Below are 27,773 nucleotides of genomic sequence, written 5' to 3'. Positions count from 1 at the left end.
ACATCCTAATGAGGCAGCTTTCTTGAATAAATATTTGACATCCTTTTTTGGATCTTGTTTTTTCCTCTCACACAGATACAGTAAAGTGGGTTTTTGTTCTTTTTAATGATACTGTGTTTGCAGCTGCTGATGCTTTACACACTTTACAGAGGCTTGGTTCTGCTGTGATGATGTGAAGCACATTCACATATACTTGGTGCTTAAATCTTATGCACTCCTCATGTATTAATCATAAGCAGGGCAGCAAGACTTTAAATCATTCTTTGTATAATGATTTTCGGAGTTACTGTTCTGTGTAAGCACAGTAGCAGAAAATAAAGTTACAATATAATTTGATCTTTCTGGATAGCTCATTTAGATGTACATGATAGAACATGTGTCACTATCTTTGCTTTTCATCATCAAAACATTCATCTTTGCAATTTTCCTGTAAAAGGATTGGAGAGAGACTCCACATGCTGGTGGAGCAACTGTACAGGATCAGAGCAGAGATTGGTCCAGAGCTCTGCCACTCAGACAGCAAATACTCCCTGACTTCCTCTGTCCTCCTTTCCTGGTGCAGCCTGAGAAGAGGGAGGGGAATGGATCTTTTCTGTGTGAGTTGCTGGCGCTCCCTCAGCCTGCTCCCCACCACCTGTCCTTGACTTACTGTGCACAGACGAGACTGAGAGGAAGCTACACTGCTCACTCTTCCTGTGCCACCTTTCTGTCTGTGTTTACATGAGCAGCTGCAGCCTTTTTTTTTTTTTAAACATTGACTCCGTGGCTGTTTCAGTCTACCTGTGGTGTTTCAGAGGAGGGGTGAGGGGGGGAACGTTTGTCCTCGGCCAGTGGAGCTCTTATGGGAGGCAGCGCTGACTCTGGCTGGGACTTGGGATGCTGAACGGAGGGAGGGAGGGCCTGTTTGAGCTGGGACAGCAGCTCCAGCAGCAGGGGGAGTACCAGGCCGCCCTCCACTGCTTCCTCAGCTGTCTGTTGGGACTGACCCATGTGCAGAGCTTCACTTCTCTGCCCAACTGCTTACACCAGGTGAGCCAGATGGGGACTGGACAAACACAACCACACACACTTTCTTTGTTTTCCACATGTACAATTGTGAGTCCACATGTTCATTACACACATCCAAAAAATGTGTTCTATCGTGTATTTGCACAGCTGTACAGACACATTTGCATCACTTCCTCTGTAGAGCATCATATATCATCACACACCACAGCACAGAGGACACATTCAACCTTGATATCTCTCACACCAATGTCAAATCTGACAGCACAGTCCATCATGTGTCTCTATGTTGACACTAGAAGATGACTTCTGTCCCGCCAGAACTGATTGTGTACACTCTTCTAAATAAGATGTGTAACGCGGCGCTAATGTACAATGATACAGTCTCCCCTCTTGTGTGTTCAGCTATTTATGAGATGAGGCACTGTGCAGCCAGGGCAACGTCTTAACAGATTACATGCTAGTATGGCTGTTACAAAAGCACAGCTAAAATGTCAATATTCTGTTTTACTGCATGAAGGAATGTCCGCGATGTCAAAACACTGCCTCTGCTCCAGAACTTTGGAACACGAGGATGATGCTGACCAGACCTGTGGTGATGCGAGCAGAGCATTATTATTTGTTTTGGTAGCTTATGACATCATGCACACACACACCTGGGAATGATGTTGTAAATTAATCATTTCACGCTTAACAATGTATCTTGGTTGTCTTTCTGTGCTTTGCAGATCGCTGAACTCTTCATCAGTGAAAAGAATTGTATCCTTTTCCAACAAAATCAGAATAAGTTATGTTTTTGCTCCACATCTCACATCTGACACTTACTTTCCCTCTCATTTCAGCTCTTAGCAAGCAGCTAACTATAGAACTAATTAGCTGACCCTGTAAGGCGAACATGTGAGGATTGTCAGTGGAACCAGGCATACCAAATTCCAGCACAATGGACGATGTAGACCATTTATGGAAAAAAATGTAAACTGAGGGGGATGAGCTGATGTCTTTCGGCGAGTTCATAATAGCACATGTGTCCCAGAATGCCACATGTTTTGTGTGTCATCCAGGCTCTGTCTCTGTCTCTTAAGAGGATTTGTGGGCTCTTATCTCTACACAACAGAGTGGGAGAGCACTAATTAACCTGTATCTGTACTGAGTGGCCTACGCATCGCCACTTCCCTGCCACTATAAACTATAGCAGTATAGGACGTGAAGATAATAGAAAGGTGTTACATTTCAGGATATATTACCCCCACAGCACCTCTCCCCGTCACTGAGACACTCCAGCACTTAACTCACCAGCTCAGGTTATCTACCTCAGCAAGGCTCTACCTCTCACTGTCCATTTTCCAAAATAGGTTAATTTGCTGAGCTTCGCTTCATCAGTAACCATCGCAGTCTTTCTTTGCCATGACAGGGTTAAGTCTTTTGACGTACAATACAGAGTTACATAAGGTCATTAATAGTAATGTGTCGTGTCATGTCCAATTGGGGTGTTTTATTTGCAGTATAGAGTGACATTCTTTTATTTTTAGCATGACATTCCAGCCATAAAAGCATAGCCACATCATGTGTTGTTTATTAGAGTGGAAGAATTTGATATGATATAATGAGCATCTCAACTGAGAAAAAATTTGCCTCTAGTCACAACATTAATACTGTTGTACTCTTGTGGAAGCTTTATTATGTGCATAGATCAAAAGTATTTGGTCATTTTCCAGCATCGAACAGTATTTTCAATTCTTTTTGTATTTCTCCTGAGCATCACAGCCACTGAAGCAGTAATGCTGTGGTACTTTTGCCACCATCCTCTAGGGAAGAAGGTGAAGGGTCAGCCTGCTCAATCTGGGAGCAAGATGTGGGAACTTTGCAGCTTCACACAAATATTTTACAAGAGCAGAAATAGCAGAATCTACTCACGTCTTGTCTTGTATAGTCTGACCAAAGGGAAACAAAGCTGAATCTGCTTATTCAGAGCAGCCTAGTTCCATGTTGCTGTGCAAGCTATTCTACAGATAATTGTATTGTATGAAGTGTAGTTGATGGAGATTGTGGATATGTAATGATCACTTAGGATTTGACGTATTGCTATCAGAGCTGGCAGTATCCACAATAGACCTTTTTTCAAAGTCAAAAGCACTTTTGGCTCCTAACTGGTCACTGATATGGGTTTCTTGGAAAGAATACTGGCTTACATATAAAGAATTTAATCTCAAACAAAGAGAAACGACTCATTTGAAACAATGAATTAATGGATGGCTAAAACAGGTCATATCTTGTATTTCAATTTGAAAGTGGACATGCACCAAAGTAATATTAGATCCAAGCTAATGTTTATAAGTATCACATTTATTCTGATTTAATCACATTATTTATAACTGTATTATGCTGCAGGAGATCCTAGATTCCTGCAGGCTTGATCTCATTGTGTACTTTGAGACGTTATGTCAGTGCACGCTACAGTCTTGTGGCACATGTGATCAGATGGGCCTTTGAAGCTGCCAGTGTTAATGTAAGTTCTTGGCGAGTTTTGGAGTGCTGTCCAATTACCAGTTCAGCAGAGGTTGTGCGTGTGTAGACGGGTAGAGCGGAGGTCGTTCCCAGGGGATGGTGTGTGAGGTTCCTGTTGTTGCATTGTTGTGGGTCAAGCTTACTAAAAATAGCAGGTAGAAGTAGCACTCTGACCTTTGGTGATGGCTGTTCCCCTTATCCTCCCTCACAGATGGTCCACATCATATTTGCCCTATTCCCAGATGCCAGGTGACTCCCAGGAGTTGGGGCAGGAATAACATATTTTTAACCATCCTAAAATACTGGAGAGCTTAAGATTTGTTAAATATTTTAAGACAGAAAAGAGCAAAACTGAACATTTCCAAGGGACTTTTGTCAATAAAAGTGCTGGGTCTTCACTGCAGGTGGCTATGTTGTTTCTTACTGTACAAGAAATTAAATTATTCACTTACACCTAGCTTTTCAGCTTTCATCCCTCACCATACTTCCTTGTGTTTTGGTATCTTTTGATTTACTTACTTTACTTTAACATGCATATACATTTTTAAAGACTCTTCTGTTGTTATCTTTCTGAGACATAGCTGTGCTTTTGTTTTGTGAAGGATTGCGTGTACAGTAGAATTTAATCTGTACTGAATGTTGGATTTCCTGGCAGATACAGAGCTTGACTTTCATGTTCTGTCAGTTATATACGTTCCTGACATTGTTCCTCAGGGAAACTAGCTGTTCTGGTTTTCAAGTGAACTCTCAATAATGGGCCAATAACCTATTTTACTTCTTACTAACTTCAATAGAAGTTAATTAAGTTTTGTTTGCTATAACTGACAAGTAGTTTCACTGCAGTGATGAAAAATGAAATGCTAAAGATGGAATTTTTACACATGAGCAATTCAATGTTAAGTAGGACATTTAACAGGCATGGCTGTGTTTATTTTAAGCTCTCTCCTTCCCATTGGTCATTAAATTCACCTGACAAGCATCAATGGTGTCTTTTTACAGTGACAAGAACACTAAGTGCACAGAATGCTTTCACAATGCGAGCTATTTTTAGAATGCTTTAAATAGAATCTGTTCATGGAAACAAAAATCTACCATTCAAATCTATCAAAATGGATTTGTATTAAACATAGAATAGAATACAGTATCTAGCTTTAAAATAAGAATACGATGCATTAGAAGTGTAATCTGATACACTATGTTGTCAGATTCAGTATCTGACAAAAGGTACAAACACCAAAACAGTGACACATCAGTGTATGAGCTCTTTAGTGCAAAGTCCAAATCTCAAGATCCACATTGTACTTTGGATAGCTTCATGTTCTGTTTGCCCTCAGGGTCTATTCTCAAGTGGGTAAGAAAAACAAAAACAAAAAAAGCGTGAGAGCTGTTTTTAACTTCGACAACTGACTAATCCTGTCGACAACTGAGACAGATCCTTCACCCATATAAACAGATGGGAAGGCTCTCCAGTTCATCCAGGCTGAAAAGATGTTCTATGAAGTGGCTCTGATCGAGCTCACGGCTCTTCAGGGGACTGCAGGCAAGTACTTTTCCAAATATACTATCAGTAAAAACTTCTGGGAATCTGAGTGCAAGCCCACAGTGTGTATTGCACAGTAGTGCACTTTGACTTCCAAAGTGTATTTAGTTTATTTTCCCTAAAATTTCCTGTAAGCTTTCTTTCTTAGTAAGACACATAATTTGGCTGTGCTAACATGTAAAATTAAGACAGAGATCATTTTACACTCTCAGAAAGACTAAGGAGAGTGTGCTTGCAATGATACAGCTTGAATCAACTTAAAAATGTTCCAGTTCAGTCTCAAATTGAATAGTTATTTACACAAAAGTTCCTTTGTTCATAAAGATCATATAAATGATAAGGATCCAGTTTTTTTTAGTTTCGTTACAAAAGACTTATTGTAGCTGAAGCTATTCAGGGTCTGAGAGAGTTTTTTGTCGTGGGCAGGCAGCTCCACAGTGTCTTGCAACAAACAAACCTGCCATAAATAAATGGAGGGTTAAAGTGTGTGTTTTGTGTATGTGTTTAGTAGAAAATCAACTCCTTTAAATAGACATTCCATTTTACCCTGCTCCATCTTTGTTTACCGTATATTTGGTGGAGCCTTGTGAGAGTGTTCACAGCAAGGCTGCTCATTCATCACCTGCTGCTGCTGCTGCTCCAGACGTCTGCCTCTTCCTCTCTGTCTGCTGCTGAGGCAGCAGCGCAGTGTAGCGTGGGCACACTGGAAGAGATCAGGGACAGAAAGAGTAGAAGACAAATGGCCACATTTTCTCATTAGGAGCTATGTGTCACGACAGAATACTGACGCCCCTGATTCAGCACAGAATCAGACTGAATGGCGGACTTGTGCAGTAGCACTGCATTTACTGATTACAAGCTTTCATTTCCTCCCCAGTGTCCTTCTAAAATGGGCCCTTTTTCCGTATTTACCCCCTGACAGCTAACATAATCTTCCCTTTGTAGGTTTTGTAATGCAAACAAAAGACTTCGCTCCTTACTTGCGTGATTGATAACAAGTCAAGTTCACATCCTCTGCCACTATCATATGTGTTTAGTTTGTTTGTGTTCAGTGTGTACTCTACATTCTGTTTTTGCTTCTCAGTGCTTCGTGGGCGTGGCAAAATGTGTTGTTTGACTCCCTTATCTGCTCTCCCCTGCCCTTATCTCTCCTCTCTTGTCTCCAGTCCTCAGTTGGCTCCTCTTTACGGTTCGCGCAGCAGTGGCAGACAAGCTGATAGCCAGATACTCAGGCATTTTGAGGTTTATTTTTTGATAGTGCTGGAGAAGTAGCAAAGAGTAGTGGAAGGAAATAATAGATTGAGCGGCAACAAGAACTACCGTGCTTCTTTGGGAAGCTGACTGTGATTCTATGCCCTGTGTCTGCGTAACAGGGCCTCAGGAGGAGGCCACGCTGGGCTCCACAGGATGGACAACCCCCGAAGAACTTTCAGAACAGGCCTCCCAGGCGCAACACCTTGAACGGCTGGCCCAGCTCTGCATCATGAGCAAACAGTAGGTAAAACTGTGTCCTGTTGAAGCCTCCACTATGAAGGGATTAATGGAGTGTTGCACAGAAAATGTGTTCTGATTCATATGTAACAAATATATCATCTCACTGCATAGATACAGACAGTATTTGGCTCTTTTTCTGTAATAATAATCTTTAGATCAATGTTTTTTTTCTGTAAATTCACTGAAATTTGTGGCTTGCAAAGAGAAATTAGTGTTTGAGGAAACTAAGTTTGAGGAATGAATCATATTTATATTTTATGAATATATTTTATAAATATAACTATATATAAATATGTATTCATTGCATAGTTTTGTGATTTTAGTCTTCATAATCTTTTTACCCTTTCAGATTTTCTTTGAAAAAATGTAGGCATAGGTATCCACACATACTTGCACATTTCTTTCTGCAGTGTAAAGTTTTTGACTTGATAAACCCCAACTGTGAGACTTTTTAGCATGACTTGAATTTCCTATTTGATGTTGAGAAAATAGATACATCCTCTCCCTGAGCGTCACAGGAGGAACACTTTAATTGGATCTGGTGTCTCCTGTTGCAGGGGTACTTTGTTAAGGCCACAGCATACAACCATTTTATGTACCTCTAATGTCATTGTTAGGATAAGGCCATTTAGCCTGATTGCTAGAAAGGGTGACGGAGGGTGGAATGCTTGCTCAGCAGAGGGCTTGTCAAGGGGCTTCATTAAAGAAAGAAGGATACAGTAGTTAAACTTAGTTGAGATGGTACTGATTGAGCATGGTTGTATCCAGAGGCTTGGGTTTCTAGCTAAAAAAGCTCTAGCTGAAATTTGACTCTGCTCTTTGATCTTTTCTTGTAGTTTTGAGAAAACCAACTTTTAAAGAATATGTAACTTGTACAAAATGGTCAGGAACATAAAACTTGTAAATAGTACATTTATAGTGCTCTAAAGTCCTCTATGCCTCCGCGGTAAGACTCAGCCTAAGAACTTCCTCCCTATGGACAGGCATTTGTTAAACTTCCTGAAAGTCACAGGAAGTCCTTTGGGCCGGTGAAGGATTTTTTTTGTCTTTGCTGATCAGATGTCCAAGAAGGACCTTCTAAAGAAGCGCAAGCCGACACCCAGCTATTACTAATTGAAGGGAAGTGTAGGTTTGGAACAGCAAAGCTGACATCTGTCACACTAACCTGAACTTGCTCTACATCTACAGGCACATGCGTGAGTGTGAAGCCAATGAATGTCCTTCGCTCGCTTTTCAGGGTAGATATAACTGGAACAGCTGGCAGTTCTTCAATGAAACACATCACGTTCACCTAGCTTAGCACTTAACAGAGAAGTGGTGGAGGGGTATGAGACAGTAAACCAACCTGTGAGCGCCATATCTTTTGTAATTCACCCTGGAAGATAGACAGTGACTTCGCTGGCAGAAATAGAAGGTTTCCACTTCCACCATGAGGTGCCTGTGTGCCTGCAGCCCTGTTGTCTGTGTCCACCCACAGCACACGTGTCGATTTGTCATGCTGTTGTGCTCCCAACACTGAAACTGATATGCTTATACATCTTGATTTTGATTAAGCACTGTTATCGTACTGTATATGGAAATATTTACTGTGTACAGAAAGATGTGCAGATAGAGTTCATTTGATAGCTCCAAAGCTGTTTCTCAGTGTTCATTTTAATTATGTTTGTTTTCAGCAGGTACAAAACATTTGTAGCTCAGACAAAACAGTCTTATTGCACTTGTCTAATAGTGCCATTTTGCTTACTTTATTTTCAGACCTCATCTTGCCCTTGAATACAGTGGTAAGGTATGTGGTTTTCATTATTGCTTTTTATTCCTATGTATATCTTAGAACAAAGCCAATACAAGTGAGCTTTACGTGCATTTTTGCATCACTTAGGCTACAAAGATTCACCAGAGGGCCTTTGGTAACGACCATCCAATTACAGCCAGAAGCTTGGAGCTCATGGCAACTGTCTATGCTGAGATTGGCAAGACTGAATATTCAGGTAAACACTCATCTTGAATGCTTCAGAGCAGCAACGCAAACACAGCTGTTATTCTGTAGAAATGTTACAACATGTATAGTGGAGAAGTACTGTATGTAGATATCCATGTAATATCCAGTGAAAAACAAACATGGGCGTGTGATTCCAGAAACCACAGTGGAAAAACCCTCTGAGAAATATAGAGCAGTCTCTCAGCCACGAAAAGCAAAGAGTGCAGTGTAGATGAGACGCAAAGCACTTAAGTAAGCATGTTAACCCATGAAAATGATAAATTAATTATCACTTGCATTCGTGTTGGATACAGTAATAGTTGTATGCAGCACAAAAGGAGAAAAGAAGCTTTGTGACAGTTTGAGGCCATGGTTCTGTTGTGCAGTAAGTATGCTTGGCTTTGCACTTACAGCAAGCAAAACTCTGCCCATTTATGAACTCTGCATTTTTGTGAGGACTGCTGCGCTGTAAAAAAAGCAATACGTAGGAAACCAGCCTCGCTGTTGAGTCAGCTCTCAGAGTCAGTGGTGCTGAACACGAGCAGCAGCTACATACATCAGTAAAGACAGCAGTATAGACACGATAAAGGAAAACTTTACAACGTCCCCTCTTATTGACCTCAGAAAGCATTAAACATGTTTGGTGAAAAGCTAAACGTCAAACACAAGAGAGGGATTTAATTTGTAGATGCAAATTGGATCACACAGTAGTCTGTGTGTTCTTTTGTGTGACTTTTCTTTTTGTATTGTACACAGCAGAATCCTCTTTGGCCTACAGTGCGATCCTTTAACAGAGGCATATTCAAGTGTTTACTGCTCTCGTCCCCCAAATGCCTTTCAGCATAAACTGGGTCACTCACCCTCCCTCTGCTGATAATCTATTTGTGTCTATTTGTAAACTGAATTATACTGTTTGTGGGTGTATTTGTAATATGTTCATATATATGAGAGTCCCTAAATATGTGAACCTTGACTTAAATTTTATTAATTTATCCTTCCCCCCCATTTCAAGTCAGATTACTTGAAAAGTGAGTCTTGAAAAGAACATAATGACCCCCAAAAACTACAGATATATTCAAATAGAGCAAAGGTTTTTGTCCCACTGACGTCAAACGTCCTCATAAGAACACATTGAGTTTAGGGCCACAAGATAATCTACAGAAGATAAAACAAAGATACAGAAACTCTGAGCCAGCATGATGTCATCTCAGTGTGGGATTTCAGGTTACATGCTATCATATATGCAGAAAATAACATTTTCACACAGTTAGCTTATGCAATTCAACCATTACACGTTTTTGTACGCTGATGCTTTTTATGGTCAAGCAAGTCTAGTAAAATCTAGTAAAATTGACTTTAGAATCACCAATATGTGTCAAAGTAAGGTAAGCTACAGCTTCTGGGATTTTTGAATACCACGTCTATGAAAATTTTCTGTGGCACTGTTGTAAACTGGGGATTATTCCATGACACTTCTCCCACCGAAACACTAAAACAGCATAGGATTTACCTGCTCAGAATGAATGCATTGGTGTGTCCAAACCCACATCAGAACCCATCTAAACCGGCATAGATCAGCTAAGGGGTTGTGGAGATTCTAAAGCCGTAAAACGTACCTAAGCTATCGTGTCAGTGACTGAGTTAATGTCAACAAGACTGTTCAAAAGCTCACTGAGCACGCTGACAAATATTTGGAAGTGTAAATGTAAGGGCAGAAATTGTTTTATTATGGCTGTAAAGGCTGTAAAGTATATCATTGCTTGATAGATGTTTCCCTCCTCATAATAATGTTGTAAAAACCCTATCAGACAATCTTCCTGCTTTCCACACATTAATCAAGGATTAATCACCTATTCATTAATGTCAGATAGGTTGTGTCTGCACTCTATACAGAGTTGTAGTAGAACACGAGTAAGTAAGGGTTAAAACACTGGCATCTTTTCTTTGACACATTTGCATGTTTCACTTTGTTTAACTTCAGCTCACTGTCTGTTTGACTGCAGACTGCAACGTGATACAGATCTAGATCTCTGCTCATGTACTTTGTGGTCATGGTTCTCTTGTTAGACTCTCTGGGCCAGTGTGTGTCAGCACTGTCCAAACGCTTCGCTGCTGCAGAGTCCCTTAGAGATACAGTTAATTGCCTTCCTCATTCCCATCGAGAGAAACACTCAGAGGTACGCCACAGAAAGGATACACACCACCAACAGGAGGACACACCAAAACCTAAGGTAGGGAGAGCAACGCTTGCAGGTATCTTTAGCAGTGTTGTTATGAATGCAAAGCAGCTTATTTGTAAAAGATCTGTGCCTTCCTGCTGTTTGCTGCTGGCTTTTAAAGTGTCCACTGAAGCTTGCATTGAATACGCTCAACTTGAATTAAATCTGATATAGGTTACCAGTGGGAAAGTCCCTACCTCCATTCTAAAGAGGCCAAGTCCCAGCTACAGGTCAGACACAGATCCCAACCACAGGCGGAAAGGCGAGCGCAGGGTTCGATTCAGGGAGCCAGAGACCACAGTACATGGTAAGAACACATGAAAAAAACATTTGGAAAAAGAATTCGACCTGCTCAGTCATATATGGTCACATCTTGTTTCCAACCAAACAACATGATGCCATCTTCAGCACCTTCACATTGCTGGTTCAGTCACTTCACACCACCCATATTCTATATCTATGCCAGCTCCACGCTTGTAGAAAAATCCGTAAGTGAATGCATTTTTGCAGTCAAAATATGAATATAGTGTTTACTTAATTTGTTTTACATCCTTCTTCAAAATTCGTGCTGCTGAAACTTGAATTGAATATGGTTTGCACCTCACATTAAAGAGAAAACACAAGAGTAGTTAAGCATACTGAGATTGCATTGTAAACTGTAAACTGTAAACCGACTCCAGTGGTTTTGAACAAAGTGAACCATGACAGTCCAAACATGAGCAACTTTACTCTTTACAATTAATTAAGCATGCAAATGAGGCTCAGTGGAGTCTGTTCCATACTGATAGTGCAGTGTGTGAGCGCACAGCTGCTGGTCTGTAGCTGCTGTACATCACAGTAGTTTGCTCCTATTGACTCACTGGCCTCTTTTCTGTTGGCTTCACAGACATTCCTTACTGTGACTGTTTAGGTGGTAAGTCCGTCTGAAAGAATTACCGTTAATGTGCATGAGAGAGAATCAACACCACTGCATAATTGAATAGCACAGAGCCTGTTCGGTCTAACTTAGCGTGGAAAACAACCTTAAAAAAGAAAAAGATTTAGTTGTCAGTGAACCGTTGCTTGGGATTAACTTTTGCAGTGTATAGTTTAGCCAATCACTATCACTCCCATTTTAACAGTTTTTGAAACACAGAAATTAGTTTGTGACAACACTTCACTTAACAACTGTAAATATAAAGTGTTTAATCACACAAAATATGTCAAAGAGTTTGTCAGATACAAAAAGAAAAAGAGGTCTGTTTGTTTGACGATTCAAATAATCTAATTTACAAATCAAAGCAGCTCTCAACTGCTCCCATATTTTTTTACAGCCTATGAGACAACGCCTTCCCGCCCCCACCTTGCCCTCTTCACCTGCCTATTCCTGCTGATGTCATGCCTGGGCGTGGCCATGTACTGCACAGACCGGCGGCGGCCACAGCGAATGTGCGAGGAGCTGGAGGCCACTTTGGCTGTATACCTGCTGCACATGAAGCAGCTTCTCTGGGGCTGCTGGATATGGCTGACCATGCAGTGACTGTGACAGACCACAGGTGGAAACATGGAGCCTCATTTCTATTATTTTTCGGATCCTTCTTTTTTCCTATCTTTGAAGGTGCCCAGGCCTACAAACACCTCAGCCATTTGGCTCTGTACACAGAGCCTTGCAAAACTCCCACAGTGAAAAAGGGAAAATGTGTAATCCCAGAGATATGTAGCTTACATGTATGTATGTATGTATATATGTTCTAAGGTGGAGGGCATGCCACTGAATATTTAAGTTGTGATAACATTTTGCACACTTGCAATGTTGATGCTCACATATAAGGCTAACATAATCACCATAAATACGTGATTTTTCAGTTCATGTCACAGCCTAATGCCTGTGGGTGAATGTTTCCATGGAATGCAAATACTTATTTTGTTACAATACATAATTTGTGTATATCAGATATTACACAGAAATTAATGTGTATATATGGCTCAATATACTAAGGACTATCACTATCAGTATTTAGCCTCGTAATTGCACATCAATGAATGTAAAGATGTTGCGAAAAGGTTTGGATTGACACAGTGCACATCTGAAAGGAGAAGTACTGACTGTTCAATAATGATCTGTGAGAAAGCAAACACAGGGCTGCATCACTTCACAGTACCAGGTTGACTGACTTAAAGATGTAAAACCTCTCCTTCTTACCAGACTGTCTGGTCGTCTGGGTGGACGGCCGATTCTTAGTTCCACTGAGGAAAAAATCTGCAGCACAATATTATCTATTGTTGAAGAGAATATACTCTAACTGAATGAATGCTAATGCTTTGAACAGTTTCTCCTCTTTGTAACTGCTTGAATCACTGCAAAAAAAACCATTATCCTACATGTCATATATTGTATGTCTGCATCTACGCAAAAATCCTACTTTTCGTGATTTGAAATTTTTTAACTTTTTGTTACCTGTAGCATTTCTATTCAAACAATATTCAGGTTTTAATTGTGATGTCAAATTCCCATCTGGCTTTGGACCAGTATATGGATATGTGTAAGCTCAAAAAATATTTGCAACACATTTGAAAAGAGAAACAACTGCTATATTTGAAGCCAAACATAGAAATATAACAGGACCAGATATTGTATGTTATTGTAGGAGTCCCTTTATCAAATGCAGCAAATGAAATTCAAACAGCCAAACCAACACACAAATGAGTTAAAGGAATCAAAGGGCACAGTGATGCACATCCCCATTTCCTCTCATTATGAGCAATAACACACATCATATATAGTTTCCATCAAAACATTGCTCTCTGTATAACAGGTGTCAGGGAACTCAAAATGAAAAGGATTGTGAAGATCTCGTATTTGAATATCAAAGCAATATAAGGCTGATAATGCCTGTATAGAGGACAGAAACACTTGCGACTCTGTATTGTCAAACTAAATTGTCATTAGCAATAAAACAATACCCAGTAGACTCATATCCTATATATGCACACTTAGCTGCTTTTCACTGTTGTTCAAACGTTTATGGTTACTTTGAAAGAAGTGCCTTTATGGAGGGTTTTCTTAGTTCCTACCGTTTTATTATTTCAGTTGTTTTGAATAAAACTGTCATTGCCTATCAAAGTCAAGCAGTTGACTTGCTTTCTTCCTGACTAAAAGCAATTGTGGGATGTGACATCACAGCATGAGAAATGCATGCAGCAATATCTGTATGTCACAGTAGTAGAATATATTGTTTTGTAGCTTATAAGGTGTGAAGAAGAAGCCTGAGTCACTAAATGGCACATGGAGCAGAACATTGAATGCTAAAAGCATGTTTGGATCAGCTGCTGAATTCACTAATGTTCTGCAATGCAATTTGTCATTTTCTATAAAACACTTTTTTGTAGCGGTTGTGTAGATACACTGCAAAAGCACGCATTATTCTACTTTGCTGCACCATGCAAATAATTCTCACTTCACCAAGATGTAGGGCGCATCCTAGCAGAAGCTTACCTTTGGAATACATTTATTGGTGAAGACAAATAAAATAACATCCTTTTACATCTAAAAACCACAGTATTAAACTGTCATGCATTAGGTTCATTCAGAGGTTTTACAAACACAACATGATTTAATGGCCAAACTGTCCAAATAATTAATACTGCGTCGCAAAATACTAGCAATGTATGAGTTTTAATACTATCAAAATTTTCTGGGGGTTGTGTGTCTTCAAATGAGATGCAAACACTAGATGAATTAATTAAATCAAGCAGGTCTCTTCAAAGATTAACAACCATCAGTAGATTTTTGAGCGAGTGTCTGTTATATCTGGAGAACAAAGTTGAAATCTTCCATTTGATTCAATCCAAGGTTATTGGGAGCAGAAGCCAATTGACTTTGATTGTCTACACAGGCAAACATTGGTGTTTCTCATGGCAGGCAAGAGGATTGTAGGGTTGAGTGTGAGTATGTATTTGTGTTTGTGCAGCCTATAGTTTCTATATCAGGCCGGTCTTGAGGTCAGAGGGGCGGCGTGAGGAGCGGCCAAGCAGCAGTTCCTTCTCGTGGATCAGGGTGTCCAGAAGGTCCTCTTGTCTGTAGTTGTGGTAGACCTTCAGGAAAGCCATTACTGAGATCCCAAGCCAGGTGAGCCAAGCAGCCCACAGGCCAAACTAAAAGAGGAACATTATCATATTAGCACTGAGATTTTATCAGAATATCCAAATGGTAATATTACCAACATCATTACCTGAGCTATGGCAAACTGGTCATAGAAAGCAGAGTTGTCCAGGCCAAGTTCTAGATCTGTGTCCTGCAGGTCTTCACAGCTTAAAAGAAAAGTTGTACTAAGTGTGGCTATAACATGGTAATGTATGAAAAGTAAAGTTACTGTGCTCTTGGCTCACCTGCTAGGCATAGTACCTCCCTCAGTGATGGCGTCACACCAAAGGTTGAAACCAACACTGACGATGGTGCTGGACAGGAAGACTGTGAACACCACCAGGGAGCTGATCAGCAGGTTGAGGAAGGCATTAAAAATGGAGCTGCAGGTAGACAGAACAAAAATGTAAAACTGATGAGAAAAAAATATTTAAACTGCATGCTGGAGGCCAATAAGACAGAAGCACAGTGCAGCCCCACCGTATGATTTAGCTTTAAGAGATTAATAATGATCAGACTAACATAGAAATTATGATAAAGGTTGCATTAGTGTCACACATATATTGCACGTAAACCTGAGGTTATGACGGATTTTGAAACCAGATAGAGCGAGCTAGATTTGTGCATCTTAATGTTGGAGGATGACGTGACAACGCGTTTTTATGGCGTCTTCTGCAGCTACCACCAATAACAACGAACCTATCATACATGTAGGGTATGATTCTGACGGCTTTTTGCGCGCGGATTTGGGCGTGGGAGGAACAAGGGGGAAAAACACACAAATAAACCGTTAAAGCTAAGTGGCACATGCTGCTCCATTCAGCTTTTTGTGGATTTTCTATTTAACTGTCTTGAAAGTGATCGTTCACTCACTCGTCGTGTCCTTTGCACAGAAAGAACAGCAGCCTCCATGCCTGCACTGCGGACAGGATGAGGGATGCTATTCCGACAAAAGTGATGAAGCTGCAGGAAGACTCGGGTCCCCACTCTTCCACGATGAAGCGCTGCTTCGACACAGTGATGTTCTCATTTTGCCACATACCACGCGTGAACAACAGGCATTTCCCTCGGAAATCCTCCGTGTTTTCTGACAGAGGCACCACAGCGATAAAACCGAACACAAAAGCTAAAAAATATAGGATGCACTGGGCGAAAATTAAATTATCGAGGGCCATTTTTCTGTCTCCTCTGCGCTGCTTTCTGCGTCCCGGAGAAACTGCGGCTGCGCAGTGGGGCCAGAGATGAGCAGAGGCGCAGCATCCGAGAACGCACTGTGCTGCACATTAATGAGCAGGCGGAGGCCTTCAGGGCTCTCCATCTCATCTACATCCAAGCCGTGGTGATGTACCTCCTCAGTGGTGTTCCCATATGCAACAGCTTTTATATATGCAACAGTTAATTACGACATTTTGGGGAGTAACACCCATCTCTGCATTTAGTTTTCACCACAGGTAGCAAATTGATAACCATTTGCACCTATAATAATTTTATTCCAGTGTTTCACTGTGGTTGAACGATTTTTAAACTTAATGAAAAAAGGAAAACAGATCATTCCTGTTATTTTAGCTGCTCTTTGTAATCAGATAAATGTTATTTTCTTCCTGGTGCATAACTTTAAAACAAACTTTCTCCAGATTCTAAAGAGGGTGACTGACAAAAAATGATTACATTTTTGAGGACCAGCGAATATTTGCTTGCACAGGATGAATTTGCAATGACTGCTTAATGATTTTATTTTGATTTGAGGCTTGGTTGTGCAGGGAAAACGCTTGATCCTCCTTTGTGTAATCTTTCATCTGAACACACACAGTATAATGCAGTGTACACTAACAACTTAGAGTAATGGTTTGTTGATACATGGTGACAGTCCTTAAGGAAGGGCAGGTAGCTGCTTGTCACATGCATCTGACATGCTCTAGTGAGCCCATCTGGTGAGCTGGCCAAGGTGTCTCTCCCCTTCCTGTTCCTGCCTCTTTGCAGCTCACAGCGCCCTCCAGTGGAAAAGACGCCTGCTGCAATGTTGATATAAATGTTTCATGTTATGATCACTAGCCCTAATGTAAAGCCTCTTTATGCAGAATGGCGCAGAGTGCAGGGATGAAAAGTGTTTTGTTAGTTGTCCCTGAAATAAATCAAATATGAAATAATGAAAACAATATTACATTTCTCATTTGAAGTGTGCATTTTAATCACACTACACACCGTATTAATCTGAGAGTCCCACTGAGCAATTTTATCTCAGGAGTTATTAATAATCCTGCTGTTTTCAGGGAAATATTGCATGCAACAAAAAGACAAGTATTTATATGAGCACTTTCTGGACATCAGGAGGCTATTTGTATCCATCATACGGACTGCAGTATTTTGCATCATCTCCCCTGCACATGATTTATGTGTCATTTTGCAGCACCACAGCACTCTGATTTCCATGATGATATCAGCTCCAAGATTAACTTGAGTTATTATATGTGTGTGTGTGTGTGTGTGTGGTCTTGGCCTTAAAAGTTGATTTAATTCCAAGGTTCTGATGCTTTTTTTCTTTTTCGCACTATTTGGTTTTGTTGTGTTTGTTTTTTGCCGCTTGAGTATTTTTGCTGTGGCAAATCTTTATATTTGTATTTCCTGTAACTTTGCCATTTAGACCAGTCTGTTATTTTACATACTAAATCTAAATCTAAATCTAACTAGAATCTGTGAAAAGTCTAAAAATAATGATAATAATAACAGGAAGAGAACTTTAACTGTGTTGACTTGCTAATGTCTCTGGCTAGACCTGAGACAACGTCTGGTATCAGAAGTGCTGCTGCAGCTACAAGGTCATACACTTAACAAATTCATAAGGCATTCCTCCTTACACAAAGAACAGATTACACACGCAGAACTCCAAAGCCCACTTTTAAATAAAACAGCATGTGTGGGCTTGTGAACTGGGCACCCAGGGGAGACCCAAAGCAGAAGTGTGTCAAGCTGAAATATGTGTTAAGTTATTCACCCTCCGAACAAGCCACAGAGGAAGAAAAGAAGGCAGAGAGGGAGGGAGGAGGATGCTAACCCAAATGCATTCCCAGGGCTCTGGGCAAACATGTAGAGGGATGGGCAGAAAAAAGCATTGGGAGGTCATCCATTTTTCATGAGATGCTATGGCAGCAAAGCAAACATCCTTTTTTCAAGTAGAGGGAAGCCAGTGAAGAATGTAAAGTGCAGAATCATCTTCAAGGACACCAACCATGCATTTTAAATGTTGTGTATTTGAGTTTGAGTTGAAACAAAAATAACACTTTTAATGTTAACCAAAGGATTGTTTCTGATACATGTAATATTCAGTGGAATAAGGGGGTGGCAGGGCAATATCAGTGTGCTACTGTCAGATATATCTATAAGCTGACTGACAGGAAAAAATACAAGAATCTTGTGAAGGTGAACATATCATTAGGCATTAGAAATTGCTTAAAGCATCCCACAAGATTTAGATGCAAAGTGTATTTCTGATGCAAAAGAAAGATAGGTCCTTTGAAGAAACAGTCCTTCATCTTGTCGATATATCCTCATGTTATCTTCACTCGTTTGCCTTTCCTGGACCGTGTTCTTCCCCTTCTTATAGCTCCTTGTTGTGGAGCCTTTCCACTCCAACCCTCTGGCTCCTCTTTCTCTGCCTGCAACACAAAACAACAGCAAAAACAGACACAATTACAGCCTCATATCCTGGGCAGTGATGTGAAGGGCCTGATGAAATATCCTGTACCCATTAATCTTTCCCCAGGGGGCGCAGGAGACTGGAAGCACTGGGCCAGCCACTGATTAAATGTTCCTAATAGAGGCCATTCATCTCCCCTTGAGTCGTGAGCGTTTCAATATGCAGTATCCACCAACACTACTCCTCCTTACGTCTCTTTGTGCGAAAATTGTGATTTTCATGAAGTCAGTACTTTTTAATTTTGTGATATCTGTGAAAGTGAACATCATCTCTTAGTGAGCTCCTGTGAGTTGATGGATGACATTGTTTCACTAGATTATCTAATTCAGAAATGTTCAAAATATCTTCATAAACACATGAGGTCATGAGGTATTAGATTAGATTTCAGTATTTGCTCGACTAACTATGTCTAATATATTATGTATGACCATTCTGGTGGGAAAAAAAATAATAGTTGGATAAGCCATTAACCGTTCTGTGTGCAGCTCATTTTTACACATTAGTCATTCACTCTTTGTCATTCAGCTCTCTGCGAATCCTACAAGTTTTAATTCTTACCTAGGGGAATCATTAGATAACATTAAGTGTCCTTCTTACAAAACAAGCCCCTGCAGTGTAAAACTATCCAGCGAGCCATCTGACAAACAATTCAGTGGGTATATACCTACTATGATATTACAGTGCTCAGCAGTGAGTTCAGGTCAGGGCACAAGTAGCAATCCACAAAAAAAATTAAATCACAAATAAACCAATACTGTATTTCTAACAAAATATGAATAATTACATTGTCTGGTATTTCATGAACCAATCTATTGGTCTTACTTTCACTTGGTAGGATTACATGATCATAGGCAGAGAACTTAAAAGCGATGATGTTTATGCTGGAGGACAGGAGAAATGGGGATAAAGGGAAGTAAAGAGGGCACCTGCTGAGATGTGATGAAGTAAAATCTTCAGAGACTAAAAATGAGATCATCCTAACACTGTCTTCCATGTTAACTGGAACAATAGTGACCCCTACTGACTAATTTGGCCTTTGTCTCTTTGAGACGAATAGTACCACAGCCTCATTGTACAGTGTGCAGTACAGTTTGTGTAGAGCAACGTACCTGTTTGCCATCTCTTTCTCCAGCTGTGAAATCCTTAAAGCTGACCAAGCTGTAGGTGTGTGAGTGACTTTGTACATAAGAAGATGTCTTTTTATCTGTGAAAGAGCAGAAATAACACCATAAATAAGAAAATGTTAAGATTGGCTCTTTTACTTTCATACTAAAATTTGAAAGTAGTAATCATACTTTACTGAAAACAATCCCCGTAATGAATGTTTCATAGACAACATTCGGACACTTATATTTTCATTTTCATTTCATGCAACGTTGCTCAGTTGTTGTGTGTTTAACCCTTGTCTTAGAGACAAAGATGGGACAGGCTACAGATCCCTGAGGTACAGTGATGATCAGCACAACCTGGCAGATGGAGAGATGTGCGCCTGCAGTGGTGGAAGACAAACCCTCCCACCACCCCCACCCAGCACACCCGCACACACACACACACACACACACACACACACACACACACACACACACATAGGTGAAGGAAGGAAAGGGGGTAGTTTTATGGATGACTGACAAAGTTAAGGGAACCAATCTCTGACACTTCACTAGCTCCCCAGTCGCCCTCCCTTAGCAGCCAAGACCCCCCTTCCTTTATAATAAGTACCTACATCCTGCACCCTGCAGAGGACAACTGTTCCTCTGCACCTACACCAACACAGGCAAAGACAGAGGGTTTTTCTTTTCATAACCATATTGTTAATGACCTTTTGCAATATTTTCGAATAACCAATGCTGGCTATTCGACATGGTTGTATAGGATACATTATGTATTTTATGATTAGTCACCCGTTTAAACATTTATAAGACAACCAAAACTCTTCACCTGAATTGATCATCGCGCCTGGATCCATAGCAGATAACAGGCCGCTGGAGGCTCTATGAGCCTCTGTCTTCTGTTTCCACCAGCTGCCCTCTTTCCAATCAGCAGGCCAAGGTGAGATGTTTGGAGGACAGAGTTCATCTTTTTGTAATTTGGATTTGAGGTAGAGTTCACCAGCCGTGGCAGTCGGAGCTGAGGTGGTTTTGATGTAATCTGCTGGACTTAAGGTTAGAGAGCTACCAGTGATCTCCAGATTTGTGGGCAAAATGGAGCTATCCTGCTCACCCATCTTTTGTGAGTCACCAGGTATGATTTCCTCTGAAACAAAGCTCAAGATAAGATCAGTCTGCAGGTCCTGGGATGTTTTAGATAGAGTACAAGAGAGGTCTTGACAAAGAGACCCCAGGGTTTCCTCTTGCTGGTGATGCTCTGATTCTTTCTGAGTACAAAACAGTCAAAAAGAGTCATATTGCCAAAAAGGTATTACACCATAACAATCAAACAAATGTGCATTATGTACTGTTTAGTTAAATAGAGCTTTTGCTTACCTGATTAACTTTTGTTTCCAGGAAACAGTCAGGTGTGGCTGCCTCGCTAATACTAAAGATCTTTGAGGGGACACAGTCTGATTGATGTTCTTTCTTGTGTGACTCTGAGAAGAAAGTTCCTGAAAGTGCATCAGCACTGAAAATATCTTCTCCTGGGGAAGCTTTAAAGTCTTCTTCCGCCCCTTGTAAAACATAATAAATGTGTTTATCTTTTAACAATCTGTTAATATGTGTGGTGTGCAAGAAGACCCAACACAGAGCTTACCCTCTGCAGGAAACAGAGTTTCTTTGACTAAACTGCTGGGGGAAACAGAGTCTCTGGCGCCATCTGGTGTCCATTCCAGCTTCGGACAATCTGGCAGGAAATCAGATCTTCCTTCCTCTTCCTCATTTTCATCTTCTTCCTGATCAACTTCTTCTTGTTCTTCCTCACTGCTTTGGTTCTCTCCATCAGTGAGCAGAGAAGAAATCCTCTGCAGCGTCACAGTGCGCTGATAAACATATGGATTTTTCAACAGAGGCAATGATGAAGCTGAAGTGAAGGATGAGGCAGAAACAGAGCTCAGACTCTCAGTAGAAGAAACGTGATTCTGTGTCTCAGACTGGTCCTGCAGGGAAAACACAAAGACTAATGGTTTTTAGTTCTCAAGCTATATATATCTATAAAGAGAGTATTGTGTGGTCATTAGGAGGGATACTGAAAAATTTATAAAAAATGTATAACATGCTGCTCGTCCTCTGGGTCCTCTGTATGTGCCGTTTTCTCTGTATCCTTCACCATGTCCATTGACGATGGGCTGGGTGAAAGATGTCTCAGAGCCTGGACTGAGAGAAACATTTCTCTGCTGTTTGATCTTTTCTCTGCTGGCTTTGGCCACACAACCTCTCTGAAATAAAGAACACAGCTCTAAAATGTATTGACATGGCATATGCTTTAAGATAATGCGACCATATTTAGCCATGGCATCTTCAGTACCGTATCTTGTGATGTGGTTGTCTCATTTCCATCACAGCCTTTTTTACCAGTTTAATCAGTTGCTCTGAGGACACTGAGTTCACTCTCTGATGCTGATAGAGCTTGGCAGACAGTGGCCGTGGCGGTATTTCAGCCAAACAGTCTGGTGAAATCAAGCCTTCAAGTTACACAAAATAGAATTAGTTCTGTCCTTATATTATTCAGAGGTGTCTGTCTTACCTTTCTTGTTCAGTTGGAAGACTCCACTGCAGTTCTCTTCCCCCTGAGGATGAAATTTTTTGACAAAAATGTCATTTTTGAAGTGTACTTTGGTATACAAAGTATAATTTGCTGTATGTCTATTATAAAAGAGTCACGCACATTGTATCCATCAGGAATGTGTTTTAAAGCCTCTGAACACAGATTAAACCTCTTACAAGCCTGAAGGAAGTACATGACCATGTCCTCACGTTCTGTGTGGCCTCTCTTCAACAGAGCCCAGGCATCAGAAACACAACTGGAGGTTGAATGCACATAATAAGCAAAAATCCATAAAGTTTGAGATTTTATTCAACATTCATGTGTTATGAAACGTGTGACTTTCATATACCAGCATGCACCTGCTTTGAAGAAGCACATCTATACATAGCTTGGCATCCTCAACAGTCTCTATTGCAGGTCTTGTCCACTGGAGGTACCTTAGAGCCATGTGAGACTGCTTCCTTGTCAGGAGAGAGTGGATGATGCAATGGTGCTGCCAGGAGTTCAAAGGAACAGTGGTTCTGGGGCTCAGTAATAGCTCCATGGAGGCCTAGGAAGGTTGTAAAATAACATACAGCTTTATGTTTTGGTATATAAGTTATGCATTTCCTTTTTAACAATGAGAAGGTTATAAGAAAAAAAGAAAGACATCAAAGTTCATTCCATGACTAAATGGAACGGTGGACATTACATTACATTAATCACATGCACTAACCAAATTGCCCATTAATGTCACCTGCAAACCATTATGGCTGCAAGCGCAAGAGCACTTATCTGATCAATAGGATGGTTAACTGACCCTCACATCTCCTGTTCATAGTTATACCAAAGTCATAATTAGAATCATTAATTTGCCTGGTCAATAAATTCCCCTTTTTCTTATTCCCACGTACCTTAATGTGTCCATGATCAAACAACCAGAAGGCTCTGATTTGCTGGGAGACGCTGGAAGGAATTGTGAAGGCATGGCAGAAAGACTGGAGAAGGTTATCTTTGCACTGCAGGAAATTTGCCATGTCCAGGATAAAGTACATGAACTGTGAAATATTTGTTAAGAACTATATAATATGATATATATCTACACAAGGTAATATAGCACGTTTTATAGAAAGAGCTGCTGATGCTATGTTTGGATGGATACAATAGCTTGGACAGACATGTTGTCAATTTGAGGCACCAGCACAAGCTTTAGCAGGGCCTGCAGATTAGGAGGAGGATAGCACTGATCTATGCAGTCCTCAGAAGTCCAAATGCACCCATGCTGTCTGCCCAGTTGCATCACCATGCTCTCTATCAAAAAGATAAATCTTCCTGTTTCTTCCTTCTCCCATCTATGACAGACAATAAGAATGAAGCAGACAGGAAACAAAGAATGAATGTTCAGATGCAAAGAAAATAGCAAAGAAAAGTCCTCATCATCAAATAAATGGAGTTACCCAGGTGTTTCAAGACACACTCTCCGGTGACTGAGATCTATTTCCTTCCACATATGCGTGATACGCTTCATTTCTTGGGCCTCTAACAGCAATAGCAGAGAACAGAACAGAACAAAATTCAGATGTATGATTACAATTATCCAGGTCATTGAATTTGTTTTTGATGATGTCAGTACCAGGGAACTTGGGCAGGAGCCCCATGATGCCCCACCACTGAACCAGCCGTCCCAGCCAGATATGTTGCTTCAGAGTCCTGTGTTCTCTGTTCCAGCAGCCTTGTCTGACGCTGGAAGAGCTGTGTGTGTGGCTGCAGATCATACACGGAACCCCCACACCTACCCAAAGAGGGCAAATAATTAAATCTTATTAAGGGCTAACAGTTAACAAAATATTAAAGATTAGGACAACCGCCAGTCCAACCACTGTGCTGTTCCAGTTTTACGCTGTACACGTACCATGCCAAAAATGGGCTGCACGGAGCTGTTTTCTTGCCCACTGGGCCAAGGTGAGCAGGTTCCTTAATCTCTGGAGCAACACGTGCACTCTCGAGAAGGAGCTCCGGTCCAGATACATCCACAGACCCTGGCAGCGGCTAAAGCCTGCAGGAATAAACAAGACACCAGGTCCATATGGTATAAAAAAATAGACATTCAGTGTTTTTATTACAGAGGTCCTGCATTGATTTTAAAGCTAAAAAATTACACTAATGATGTATTCAGTGGTAAATCCGGGAAATAAAGCTCATTTTACAACTACTGATAGATGTGTTCATTTGCAGGAAACATTAACTAATTCCTTTTTAATCTGGTTCTAGCCTGTCTATTTACTTCATAGAAGCACAAAACTGAATCACAGAAGTGTCCTTTTGAATCACAGATAAAGTGGCAAGTACTTACACAAGGTCAACAGCTCCTTTTTAGCAAACTCTGCTGTCCTCTGTACCCAGCAGCTAAATGTCGGTAGAGTATCCGCCTCTTGAGCGTCACCTCAATTCAAGTCAAACAACAAATACTTTATGGACAAGTGTTTTTACAGATAATGTACAGAGCAATTGTTTCATTGTAGAAAGTTTCTCTTGACACACCTGCAGTGGTTAGTTTCTCTAGCCAGCAGATGATGGCTCTGATGTTGTTGTTGGCCAGAGCCTCAGACCACTGACCCTCCAGCATGTTGACTGCACCTCCAGTGTCAGATCATGGCGTTAACAGCAGGACAAGGGGAGTTCACATGGTGGATTAAAGGGAGCTTATTGACAAAAACATGCTCATTTGCAACGATTCTTTTCTCATGCGGCATATTCTTCAGGTGTTTCAACCACAGCACATGTAATGCACTTACAGTATCTTAGAATCAGATCGGTGGATTGGACTAGCCCAGACAAAAACACTATGCTTGCAGTAATTATTTTGAGATATTTAAATGAATACTTACTGTGTGTCCGTTTGTGGTTCAGTTGTCCATAGTAGTAGCTCAATTAAACCTCCCACTTGGTCTGAGCAGTGGTGAATGCGGTGAGTTTTGTGGATTTGATGACCAGCTCAGTGGCTACAGCAACACTGGCTCCTTACACAAGCTACTTTCCTACGTGTTAATCCACTAATCTCACTCTCAGTCAACATTTCATTGGCGTATTTGCAGAATGGTTGTATTCACGTTTGTGCGTATGTCTGCTGACAGCTGTCAACAGAACAGGAGGAGTGAGATGCTGGAGGAATGTGCATCTTACATGACAGGGGGAAGAAAACTATCCTCATCTTTACACCGTGAATCTTTCAGGCATTTGGCCACACCCCTATAAGTGTGTTGTCTTTTTTTCTTTTCTTTTTTCAAACACCCAAAAACATCAAATGATCAAACGCCTGGACAGCTGCATTCTGTGTTCATTGTACTATTGTGTTCAAGAAAGTCATCTCCTAAATATTCAATCGTTTAAGTTGTAAGGCCCGCTGTACATAACACAAAAGTTCTGACAAGGTCATTTTAACCACTGTGTTTCATCTCTTCTTCATTTCAACAATACTGCATTCAATTGGAAACTGAAGACAAATGTTTTCAAATTATTGCATGTTATAGGAGTTCAGCTGTTCAACAGTAAGGACCTGCTTTGCCGTCTTATTTGTTTCGTAATGCAAAATATGTTTGAAGTTCAAAATAGCAGGTCGTTTATCACCTGGATTCTCATGCTGTTACATGCAGAATGCAGTTTGGTGTTGTCTTGCTGAACCAAGCAAAGCTTTAGCTAAAAAAAGACTAAATGCATGTGTTGCTCTAGATCCTTATCATAATTCAGCACTGATGTATCCTTCACACATGGTAAGTTAGCAATGCTTTTTGCATCATCACAAATGCTGGCTTTTGAACTGTTGGACTGCTGACATCATCTGGATTGTCCCTCTCCTTATGAATCTGGAGGACAATACACCCATGATCTCCAAACAGAAATGTATATGTCAATTTCTCAGATCAATAAACAGTTCTTCAGTACACCTCAATCATTCCACTTTGAGCTCCAGCGAGCTCAACTCCAGAGGGACCAGTGGCATTTCTTGTTTATGCTTTTCTCTTAAAAATGTGAAATGGTCCACACTTATTTAGCTCCTCTGAAATGTATCTAGGTTCTACCAAGCACTTTACAAAGTGTTTCTCATTCACCTATACACACTTATTGTATGTTTGTTCTCTTTACTGTATATATGGGACTTTCTTTCTGTACAATCACACTCTGATAAGCATATTGTGGACAATGTGGGTTTTGTGCTCAAGGACACCTCAATGCTTGGAGGGAGTGAGGTATAACCACTGATTTTCTGACTGAAACACAACCATTTTACTACTTGAACCTTGATTTCCCACAAAAACAATCTTTTTTCAGTGGTTGGTGTATTGTCAAACCTTTGTGTGTGTCTTTGTGCAATTTTCAATTAAACATAACCTTTAAATTATCCAGAAGTGTAAGTGCATTCTGTTTTTCTTTACATTTTACACAACCTCTTTCTTTTTGGGGAAAAGGAAATGACAACTTGCTGGATTTTGCTTTTCTCGTGTGAGGCTTCATACATCTTATCATCAGTTATATTTTATGTGTGTGGAGTCTTCATAAAAAGCACCAGAGCTCAGACGCTAAATTAAAGTTTTTCGATGAGCATGTGGAAACTGTATTCACGATCCTTTATTTTACAGTAATTAAGTTTAACTGTATAAAATTAAAAAAGAAAAGATACACACAAATACACTTACACAATGGCCATCCACCATTACTTTCACAGTGCTGGGACAGTCAGATTTGCATAGGTAGCAGAAGGTGGGTCCAAATCCCTTGTTGGGGCCCAGGGCTGATTAATGATTAAAGGAGATTAGGAGGAGGGTCAGGACTTGGCTGCTTGTCTTCCTCTGATGCTACATTGGCTGCCTTTGTGCTATCACTGCCACCACGACCACGACCACTCGCCTCTCTTTCTTTCTCTCTCTCTCTCTCTCTCTCTCTCTTTCTGAAGATGTCAGCAAGAAAACAACGTGAAAATTAGATGAGAGTGATATCATGTGTTTAAAATGAATGATGAACACCCTAAGGTGAGTCCAGGAGTCTTCTTGAATTTAAATTCTTAATTTACCAGCCATGACATGAATTAAATGTTTTCATACTTGTGATTGCTAAACCTAAAAGGGAATAGTTGTCTTATGAATAGAATTATATTATTGATCTTTTCTTATTTTTCGCGTATACTGAATGTAGTTTCTACACTGGTCCTGTTTCTATGCAACAAGTTAAATGTCAGTGCATTTAGTCTTAGCAGGGTTTTCCATAGCTACTGATTACGTTTATGTGACTGTTTCTTTCTCATGCTCTCACCACTATAGTCTCACAAAGTGCCTTCAGTACAACTATAATGCAGCGCCCACAAGATATCAATCACGACTGCCAGGCTAAGCTGCTTATGAGAAGACCTTCAGAGAACTGTACAACCAAACACCCTCCTCTTGGTCCCCCACATCACACGGAGGATAACCTGTTCCTTTCCCCTGCTTTACCCTGTGTCCATCTTTAATCCCATCCTGGACTTAACGGAATAACTGAAGAAC

General features: G+C 40.6%; 3 protein-coding genes and 1 long non-coding RNA gene across 5 annotated transcripts; 2 read left to right on the top strand and 2 right to left on the bottom strand.

Moving 5' to 3' along the window:
- The first annotated feature begins 567 nt into the window (after positions 1–567).
- Positions 568–6,322, top strand: LOC140269824 (consortin-like). The gene is made up of 4 exons (XM_072364805.1): positions 568–1,029; positions 1,734–1,764; positions 4,964–5,054; positions 6,217–6,322. The coding sequence occupies exons 1-4, from the start codon at positions 877–879 to the stop codon at positions 6,320–6,322; spliced, it is 381 nt and encodes a 126-aa protein (XP_072220906.1). The 5' UTR covers positions 568–876.
- Positions 6,172–13,844, top strand: cunh14orf180 (chromosome unknown C14orf180 homolog). Of its 2 annotated transcripts, XM_072364776.1 has the most exons (7): positions 6,172–6,544; positions 8,300–8,330; positions 8,424–8,532; positions 10,590–10,753; positions 10,916–11,048; positions 11,628–11,654; positions 12,055–13,844. In XM_072364776.1, the coding sequence occupies exons 1-7, from the start codon at positions 6,402–6,404 to the stop codon at positions 12,258–12,260; spliced, it is 813 nt and encodes a 270-aa protein (XP_072220877.1). In that variant the 5' UTR covers positions 6,172–6,401; the 3' UTR covers positions 12,261–13,844. The 2 variants fall into 2 exon arrangements, with proteins under 2 accessions (XP_072220877.1, XP_072220878.1); XM_072364777.1 differs by lacking the exon at positions 11,628–11,654 and having other exon boundaries at positions 6,196–6,544.
- On the bottom strand, positions 13,291–16,118 carry LOC140269782 (transmembrane protein 179-like). Its single transcript, XM_072364778.1, has 4 exons — positions 15,738–16,118; positions 15,110–15,247; positions 14,953–15,031; positions 13,291–14,875 (listed from the first exon to the last, which is right to left on the bottom strand). Exons 1-4 carry the CDS (start codon positions 16,037–16,039, stop codon positions 14,702–14,704), a joined length of 693 nt encoding a protein of 230 aa, XP_072220879.1. The 5' UTR covers positions 16,040–16,118; the 3' UTR covers positions 13,291–14,701.
- Positions 16,119–18,282: 2,164 nt separating this feature from the next.
- Positions 18,283–19,752, bottom strand: LOC140269738 (uncharacterized). Its single transcript, XR_011907664.1, has 2 exons — positions 19,668–19,752; positions 18,283–18,517 (listed from the first exon to the last, which is right to left on the bottom strand). It is a non-coding gene; the product is annotated as an uncharacterized lncRNA (long non-coding RNA).
- Between the last annotated feature and the right edge of the window lie 8,021 nt (positions 19,753–27,773).

Source organism: Leuresthes tenuis, unplaced genomic scaffold (genome assembly GCF_036924035.1).
Source record: "Leuresthes tenuis unplaced genomic scaffold, fLeuTen1.0.hap1 SCAF_15, whole genome shotgun sequence".
Classification (NCBI taxonomy): domain Eukaryota; kingdom Metazoa; phylum Chordata; class Actinopteri; order Atheriniformes; family Atherinopsidae; genus Leuresthes; species Leuresthes tenuis.
This window is presented reverse-complemented; position numbering and strand designations above follow the sequence as displayed.

Excerpts from the sequence above, each read along its gene's own strand:
- LOC140269824 (XM_072364805.1), top strand. The coding sequence starts at position 877 with ATGCTGAACGGAGGGAGGGAGGGCCTGTTTGAGCTGGGACAGCAGCTC. Across the intron at positions 1,030-1,733 it reads TGCCCAACTGCTTACACCAG|ATCGCTGAACTCTTCATCAG; the intron begins GTGAGCCAGATG and ends TGTGCTTTGCAG. Across the intron at positions 1,765-4,963 it reads CTTCATCAGTGAAAAGAATT|ATGGGAAGGCTCTCCAGTTC; the intron begins GTATCCTTTTCC and ends CCATATAAACAG.
- cunh14orf180 (XM_072364776.1), top strand. The coding sequence starts at position 6,402 with ATGCCCTGTGTCTGCGTAACAGGGCCTCAGGAGGAGGCCACGCTGGGC. Across the intron at positions 6,545-8,299 it reads CTCTGCATCATGAGCAAACA|ACCTCATCTTGCCCTTGAAT; the intron begins GTAGGTAAAACT and ends CTTTATTTTCAG. Across the intron at positions 8,331-8,423 it reads CCCTTGAATACAGTGGTAAG|GCTACAAAGATTCACCAGAG; the intron begins GTATGTGGTTTT and ends TGCATCACTTAG.
- LOC140269782 (XM_072364778.1), bottom strand. The coding sequence starts at position 16,039 with ATGGCCCTCGATAATTTAATTTTCGCCCAGTGCATCCTATATTTTTTA. Across the intron at positions 15,248-15,737 it reads CTGTGCAAAGGACACGACGA|CTCCATTTTTAATGCCTTCC; the intron begins GTGAGTGAACGA and ends GTCTACCTGCAG. Across the intron at positions 14,876-14,952 it reads ACCAGTTTGCCATAGCTCAG|TTTGGCCTGTGGGCTGCTTG; the intron begins GTAATGATGTTG and ends TTCCTCTTTTAG.